General features: G+C 41.2%; 1 protein-coding gene across 1 annotated transcript; it reads right to left on the bottom strand.

Moving 5' to 3' along the window:
• Nucleotides 1-1,315: 1,315 nt before the first annotated feature.
• LOC147638023 (uncharacterized) lies at nt 1,316-3,722 on the bottom strand. The gene is made up of 3 exons (XM_086797586.1): nt 3,545-3,722; nt 2,204-2,310; nt 1,316-1,989 (listed from the first exon to the last, which is right to left on the bottom strand). The coding sequence occupies exons 1-3, from the start codon at nt 3,716-3,718 to the stop codon at nt 1,590-1,592; spliced, it is 681 nt and encodes a 226-aa protein (XP_086653712.1). The 5' UTR covers nt 3,719-3,722; the 3' UTR covers nt 1,316-1,589.
• Between the last annotated feature and the right edge of the window lie 5,437 nt (nt 3,723-9,159).

The raw sequence follows: 9,159 nt of genomic DNA on the forward strand, positions 1-9,159 counted from the left end.
TTGGGTTCAAAACCCCATATGGTGCTTCCTTGGGCATCACCTATGGGTGGATAAAAAAGCACCTACACAAGTGAAAAAATGGTAACTACAAGGACCTTGGGCTGAAGGCCAGTCAAGAAATTAAAAAAAGATGGTGCATGGATTGAAATCAATGTCTCAAGTACCCCTCTCTGCTTACTTATATGTCAATATGGACCCATGTAGGTGCTCTTGCAATTTGGTGAACAAATTATGGCTGAACTCCAGGAATTGAAGGTAGGTGAGGTGGATTTCACAAGAAAAACCTGTATTCAATATCTATCTATAATTTTCTCTTCAATACTTCCAGCCACATGGCACCTCTCACTAAGGCCACGTGGCCAGTTCCCAGAGGAGCATGAGCATGAAGCGAGCTTACATGGCAAGAACAAGGAAAAGTCAGAGCCAGTTTCAACCCTCTACACATGCCTGTGGTGGCTGCCCTGTGCCCAAGGGGTACAGTACTACCACCACCGTGATGTGACCATGATTTGTCCCCTCAGAACTTCCTTCAAAGGCCACCTCTTGAAGGACCTCACCAAAAAGTCCATGTCCTGGGCCATCCCAACCCCCCCTATACATGATCTCTCAAGCACCTGACAGCAAGATTGCTGAGATAGGCAGCAGGCTTGGCTACTAGGGCACCATGCTCAAGAAGCTTGGGTCCAATATGATCACCGTAGGTAACTTTTCTGAGAAAAAAACTCTCCATCTCCCATCTATTTCCCTGATACAATCTCCATGGACGACAGGACTTCATCAGGCATGGGGGGCAGATGGCCGTGCTAAGTTCTTCTGCTGGCCATGCAACCCTCTTGGAAGGACAGCTTGACAGAGGCATATAAACCATACAAGACCTTGGCAAAGGCATAGTTGAATGTTTTCCATGGAAACTTTTTTGTTTTGGATAAAGACGATGGCTGAACCTTTGACAGAGGTCAGTGAGCTTTGTTTGACAAGAAGTCTCTTCAAAAGTTGCAAACGGGCAGCACATCCCTCACCCTCAAGGCCGTGGGAGAAATATCCTCTTTCTGCAGGTAGAGATTCTGTCTGTAAATTTCATGTCATGTAACTCTGACACACACAGATCACAGGAAATCAGAGTTACTTCCACTGCTTGCAACACTTACGTACAAGACACACGAGTGTAGAGACAAGCAACTATTGAATGTAGAGACAAGCAACTATTCTCCTCTTTAACCATTCAGTTAATCACATGACCTCACTCCTCTACCATGGAGTTGGCATTTCAAAATATATATATATATATTTATTTATCTCCAAAAGGAAATCAGAAGGACCAAAACCATTTCCTCATCACAAAACCAGATAACAAGTCTGCAAAGATTGGTAAGGGACTTACTAAGAGGCAAGTACCTCAGTATGATTGATAGTTACAAAATCTTATACTGCATAAGGACTGATGAAATACTTTGTGTATGTAGCGATTTGGTAAGGAAAAAGTATGTTGGGATTGATAGGGGGGGGGGATATGTATGAGACTAACCCCTGCTGTAAGCACCTGCAAAGTCTGGAATGCTGTGAGGGAAAATGCAGTAGTGCAAGCCAACTTACTTCGTAGTATCTTCAGCAATTGCCACATCATTTTTGCTTGACTTGCCACCAGATAAGCCCGAGAAGACACTCTTCACTGACTGAGAAATTTTCCCAGTCACAGACTGAATAAAACCCTTTCCTTGCAGCTGCAGTTTATTAACTGAATCCACATTCTCATGCACAACAGCAGTAGGAACATCCACATTCTTCACGTCACCCCCAGGCTCTTCAATCAAACGGTGATCAACTGTTGGCACCACATAAGCTCCTTCATCAGGACTCTTATGCACTTCTTCCTTGGCAGCATTCACCTCATCAAATGCTGCTTCTTCAGGAGCTTGCCCTGCCTCCTCTTTTAAGGCCTCAGATGCCTTTTCAGCACATTCACCCAGATCCTTTTGCACTTCAGCAGCACTGCACAAAAACAGATTTCCATTTGGCATTTTCTAGCTAAGTTTTTTGAGCAGACCCCTACTGCATGCTCTAGAGAAGGAGACAAAAGTTACATAATAGGCAACTGGAGTCCACCATTGAACAAAGGAACTGACCCTTGGACAGTTTTCCGAATAATAATTCCAGAAGACATAACAAAAGATATAACCTGTCAGGGAGAAAAAGGAAGATTTACCTGGTGTTTACTGCTTCTTTACCACCAGCTAGAGGCTCCAACACTGCTTTGGGTACTACTTCTCCCTTCTCTTGCAAGTTCAAGTCGGCTATCTTCTCTTCCAAAGGCTGCAAAGTTGATCCAACAAGAGGGAAAAGACAGCATTAAATGAATATTTAGGAGGACGTTTTAAAATTGGCAACAAGGAAATTTGTAAGATTCAAGATGTAGCCAAGAGATCTGGACAAGATAATGCAGCTGTAAGACAAAGTAAATCAGGCATGCAAAAAGTCTCATGTTGGTGAAGGGAGGTCAAGATCAACCAATGTTACAGAAAATCAAAATATAGAGCGAGTCTTCAGCTAAACCCCACCCCAGAAGAGCTAAACGTGTTATCTTTCCACATAGTGTCATGGTCATTGTCATCATGTCTTTGGAGATGGATGTGGCCATAATCTCAGCTCTTTGACACAGAAACCATAAAGGGCGATAACAACATCTCTCTTAGTCTGTCCTCAAATCATAACTTCAACACAGTTTATTAATTGCTCTCTACTTTGATAGAGGAATCATTCATCACCTCAGAAGATCTAAACATGTTTCCACTAACTCACCAGAAAAGATGTTGCCCAAACTATCTCATCATTTCTTTGAAGTAAGATATGACCATCAACTCAGTTCTTTGACACAGAAACCATGATGGAAATAACATCATCTCTCTTTACCCCACCTCAACACATAGTTTATTACTTCATCGCTGCAGTAAAAAAACGTTTTCATCATCATCATAAGCGCAACTCTCATCCTTTCTTTTCGTCACCAACAAAGGTGCCGTCATCAGCGTGGCATCATCATCGCCATCGTCTCTCTTTCGTCATTTATATAGAACACATCTTTCATCCTTTCTTTTCTTCACCACAACGGTCTTCATCAGCATCGTGGCATCTCCATCATTATTACCTCTTCATCAACACAAAACTTCGTTCTCCCGGAGACGATGATGATAATGACAGTCACCGTCACCTGTTTTCCATCAGCATAACAAATACCTTCCCACGGAGGTGATCATAATCATCTCTCTCTCTCTCTCAAACAAAATACAGAGACGGAGAGTTGCGAGAAAAAAGACAGTTACGTGTCCAATAAGAAAACCCTAAGAGAAAGCATACAAAGTTGCATGTTGGAGATTAAAGCCACAGGAGAGAGCACGCCCTGTTTCAGGTGAGAGGCTAAACCCTGGGAGAAAGTGCACACACAATCTTATGTGATAAAATGAAACCCTAGGAAAGCAGACACAGTAACAAGTGTGCTTGTGTCAAAGCTCAAGGGAAAAGCCAAAAGGGTATGAGGTTAGGGCAGGACCTTAGTCTGCTCGGGGACTTGATCGTTCTCGTGCGCCATATGAGAGAGAGAGAGAGAGAGAGAGAGAAGGCACTGCAGCTTCAAGTCAGCAAGATCACCAACAAGCGAGACAAGCAAAAGCACAGACAAGGGATGAACGAAACGTGAAAAAGGGCGCGCTAGGTTATAACACATAGGGCGCCAAGTGTCGACCACTGACACGCATATCAAAACCAATCACCATTTGCCACGTTGCAAACGTGGCAAGCTCTCATTCGATCGTTCTCCATTCCACATTTGAAATTTGAAATGGATGTAAAGGTTGACAATAAAATGATTAGAGCCGCGTGGGCTGGAGAGCTTGCAGCACAATAAAATGTTACAAGTATAGTTAGTCACACTATTTAGCAGGAAAATAACGAGCCCTTACAAATACTTACAAATTTCAACAGTTTAGTAGGGTTGCAAGGGTTTCGTTTAGCAAGGCCAATCAAATATTTTTTTAGAGGAAAAAAAATTTCACAGCGAAGTTGACGTTGAATTCCTTCACCCCACTAGACATGGTGGGACATCTTCCCTCCCCTTCGCAATTTTTGCAACCTTACCCCCCATAAACGTTGTGGGTGGGTCGTGGCTCTCACTGCAGTGTTAGGTTTTCTTAAGGCTACCAGCCTTGTGGAATCAAGCATAGAAGCGAGAATCTAGAGGGTTTACTCCTTTTTGACATGCATTTTTTGGCATTTGCTTTAAGGGTAGGAAACAAAATGAAGATGGTATTGGCACAAGCCAATTTTGTTCCAAAAAAAAGAAAAAAAAGAGATGATGATATTGGCACAAGCCAATATGAAGTATGGGGGAGAGTGGTTTGAGAAGACCACCCTAATGGAGATGCACTATCTCTTAAGCACTTGGCACAAGTCAAAACCGCGGGGGGGGGGGGGGGGGGGGGGGTAAGTGGTTTGAGAAGACCATCCTCGTGGAGATGCACGATCTCTTGAGCACTTGTTGATGGATAATGTTAGGTACAATCCTCCATCAACTTGTGTATCATCTTCACCCCTAGAGTAGCTTTCTATGGGTTGTGAGGATCCTTCGATGCAACTTGGTGATGATGTATACCAAACACATGCAAGGTTTCTAGTGGCGTAAGAGTAGTGATTACCACTTATATTAATGGTAAAGTCTTACAAGATGGACCTCTACTTGCAAAAGGTCCATCTTCATCGACGAGGTCATTTTCATTATTTACGTTCATTAATACTTAATTATTAAAGTACGCCGTTTTCAATGTATCACACAAATGTTTTTTTATACGAAACAAATGAAGACATTTGCACATCACTATGGAGTAATTGAAGAGACCTCATGGATATGCGTGATCTCTTGAAGTACCGGAGGGATACTGTCATCTGAATTTTTTTTAAGTACCGAAGGAATACTGTCATCTTCATCGTGGAGGTCATTTTCATTATTTACATTCATTAATACTTAATTATTAAAGTACGTTGTTTTCACTGTATACACATGGATGTTTTTTTTAAATAGGAAACAAATGAAGACATTTGCACATCTCACTATGGAGTAACTGAAGAGACCATTTCCATGGATATGCGTGATCTCTTGAAGTGTATCAAAGGGATACTATCATGTGAAGTTTTTTAAAGTACCCGAGGGATACTCTCATCTTCATTGGGGAGGTCATTTTCATTATTTACGTTCATTAATACTTAATTATTAAAGTATGCTATTTTCAATGTATATCACATTGTTTTTTTTATAGGAAACAAATGAAGACATTTGCACATCTCGCTATGGAGTAATTGAAGAGACCATTTTCCTGGATATACGTGATCTCTTGAAGTACCAGAGGGATTACTTCAAGTACCAGAGGGATACTGTCATGTGAACTTTTTTTAGAATTATTTGTGTATGTGTAGTTATGAGCAAGATGAAATGAAAAATAATTGGTTGGTCTCTTTAGTACTAACTTTTATCATGTCTATGTTGTCTTTCACATGGTTGCATTAAATGGAAATGGAAACGGTCAATGCCTAGGAAATAAATATGGACCAAAACTAGGAAATGGAGGAAGAAGGAAAAAGTTTTTAGGAAAAGTGAAAATGAGATGCAAGAAGTGAGAAGGTGGAGGTAGTTAAATCCCTAGGGTTGGCTCGTGCAAGTCTCTCTCTCTCTCCCTAGAGTGTATTCTAACACTATCATTGTCTATGCTTTAGCTTCAACCATGTTTATTTATCAACCTCCATAGCCTGCAACTCAAGCTCCATCATATCCAACATGGTATGCGCATGTTGTTGCCCCATCATCTACACGTTGTTGTCCACCACCAACAAGCTTCTGCTCATGAAGCTTCCCCAAGTCCTACCTACTACTATGTTGCAGCCCTACCTGCAAAGAGAAGAAGAATAGTCCATGCAAGCACCTGCAACTTACCATTCTACGAAATTAGTACAAAGTTACAAATCAAGTACAAGTATCATTGCTAAGGCACATTTGGGGCTTTTCATCATGTCAACAAAGCAATATTGGGCATTTCTCTGCTTTTGTTAAATCTTGCTAAATCAAAGCATTAAACCCGAATACTTTATCAATTTTCAAAATTGAGGGTGCATTCATTGCATTAAGATGTTGCTATAGCCTTCTATAACATCATTATTCAAAAACCTTGCTTTCTCAAACCCTAATTCCAAAAACCTTAATTTTTGGGGCATTCTCTGTAGGGGACTAGACACTGATATTGGATTCCATCCTTCGTTAAGACCTTCCCATGGTTTTGCCTAAAAGGACTTCCCATTTTCTCATTAAGAAGTTTGATACAAATCTCTCGACATCTAAAGAGGCCTATGAAGCACTGGATAAACTTTGGAGCTCAAGGTAAGAACTCTAAAGTTTCATTGTAGATAGAGTTCTATAGACTCATCCTGGAGAGAGCAAAAAACCAAAAAAATGAGCCTAATTGCTTGTAGTTAGACTAATTGGAGTGGCATTAGTGCTCTAAACACTTGCCTTAACCCAAATCCATGTTTAGTCTACTCCCATTAGGTCTTAATTAGCAAGAATTAGCACTAATTAGGTCTCATTTGCTTAAACATTGCTTATATCACATCGCACACAAATATTTAGATACTATTGTGACCCCTCTAGAGGTGGTTCACACACACATACACAAACACATAAGTGACCTCTTTAAGAGGTGGTTCACATGCACAAGTAAGGCCTTGATTCCTACAATCTGCCCCTTAAGGGATCACGTCATACTGTATCCATGATAAATCTAGGCTCATGGTTTCTCATGCCAGTTTTCTTGGTGGTCAAGGATAAATCACATGGCTCTAGTTTCACAAGCCAATTATGGGATTCAAACAGTAGAGTACAAACAGGATCAACTCACAGACTCACAACACACAATACAACTGAAAAAAACTTAAACTTAGACTTTCAAAAAGCCCATTCATCATTATAATAGTTTGCTTCCTTTGTGGAAAGCTTTTTCTCCTCAATGATGTTGGTATCTTCCTTTTTCTGGAAGCAGTACTTTTCATCGTGGTTGTTTTTTTTACGATGTTTGCACGTCTTAATTGGGTAATAGTCCTTCTCTACATGGTTGTTCCTACCATAAGGGAACACTTGATACCTTTGTAGTCTCCTTAGTATGTCCCCCCATGCTTCTATGTCCATCTTCTTCTCCTCTTCCTTGAAGAAGGTTATGACCCCTTCCAAGGTAAGACTGTGTAGGTTCTTCAAGGTGGTGATGAGGTTCCCATAAAGCTCATCTAGCATTGACTTTATCAACATAACTACGGCCATATCTTCCTCCACTTTAGCTTTGAGTGCTGCAAGTTGGTTTATAAGGTACCTTATTTTGTTCACAAGAGCATCAGAGCTCTCATGTTAAGTTCACTAATCACCCTAACCAATAGATTAATGATAATTAGTGAAAACCAAGCGACAGTTTATGGTTTTCTTTTAATGGATTAGGGTTCTATTTAGCAATGCTAGCCTACCTATGCAAAAAATTAAGCAAAAGAAACAAGATTAAGGTTAAAACAAAAACCCTATTGATTAAGCTCTCTAATCACCCAAATCTCAGGTGACTAGGTGTTAGTGTTCAACTCGAGAAGGGGTTCGCATCTAAGAAAATTGAAGTAGCTCAAGTGGACATGCCCCTTATCAAATAGCTAGAACATTCAGCCTAACTTACCTCATGGCATGCCACTGCTTAAAGAAATCAATGGATTCATACTAAAGATATATCATGCAATTAGATAATGGGAGTGTACCATGCAATTTGACAATGGGGGTGTTGAGAGTTGTGGTGCCATTGAGGGCAAGGCATGAGTAGAGGACTAGGATAAGGAGCATGTAGCCACATCACACTTTATCCCACATGAGTACATATGTAAGAGGTGTACCCTCCTCATACAAAAGGAGTCTTTTTCAAACTAATGAACACAGGCTGCTCTCAAGCCTCTCTATGAGTACAAATTTCAATCTTGTAACCTAAGTGTGCTTGAGTCAAGCTTAATTGGTTTAGCTCTTCATCATTATGTGTGTACTTAGGTTGCACCTACCATAGGATTTAGGGTTTCTTAATCACAATAATTAGGGTTTATGTCATGCGCATACCATAGCCATGCTTGAGGTCCCATGATAAGTTCTTGACAAGGAGTGTACCATGTAATTGAATGAGTGCACAAAACGAAAGCAAACAAGCACTAGAGTGTGCTGAGCAGAGAGTGCAAGAGAGAGAGATATATGAAGCAACTATGCTGGTGAATATACTGAAGTGATACAGTCCCAAGCAAGAGACATGAAGAGTCTCATAAGTGAGGGAGAAAAAAGAAAGACTAGATTATGAGAGAAAAGTGGGAGGCCAGCCCACCTATTTATAGGTAAGAGGGGCTGGCCGACTGGACATGAGAACCTGGCCAACTGGACATGGGTCTGCTGGCTGACTGGAAAAAGGTACCCGACATGGGAAAAATCCCAAAAAAATGTACAAAAATAGGGTGGCGAGCCCATGACCAAGGGCCATGAAAAGGGACCAAAAAGGGGACTCCAATGATGAGTAGAATTTGGGGATGAATGTGCTAATACCCCCTCTCAGCACCAGATGTTGAACATACTCCGAGAAGTCGAAGATGAGGAGCCAAGGAAGCTTGAGAAATTGGCTTGGTGAACAAATCTGCTGCATTCTCTGCAGGACAATACTCCAAACACAAATCTCTAGAACTCATTCACAAACATAGTGATACTATATCTCAATGTGTTTCGTACGAGCATGAAACACAGGGTTCTTGGCGATGGCGATGCAACTCTGATTGTCACACCAAAGAAGAGTAGATCTAGTAGGAGGACTGCCAAGATCCTCCAATAATCTCCGCAACCAAATTGCCTCACATGGAGCATAACAAATCGCACGATACTCCGCCTGTAGAGGAAAGTGCCACAGTAGGCTGCTTTTTACTGCTCCATGAAATGGCTCCAAACCCAAGTGAAAAAACACAACCGGTGGTCGAACATCAAGTATCTGGATCTCCAGCCCGATCTAAATCAGACTATCTAAGAAGAGTGCATCCTTGGCCATAGAAGATGCCAAAGTCCAAAGTACCATGCAA

Source organism: Cibotium barometz, chromosome 5 (genome assembly GCF_041138505.1).
Source record: "Cibotium barometz isolate CiBa-2024 chromosome 5, ASM4113850v1, whole genome shotgun sequence".
NCBI classification, from domain to species: domain Eukaryota; kingdom Viridiplantae; phylum Streptophyta; class Polypodiopsida; order Cyatheales; family Cibotiaceae; genus Cibotium; species Cibotium barometz.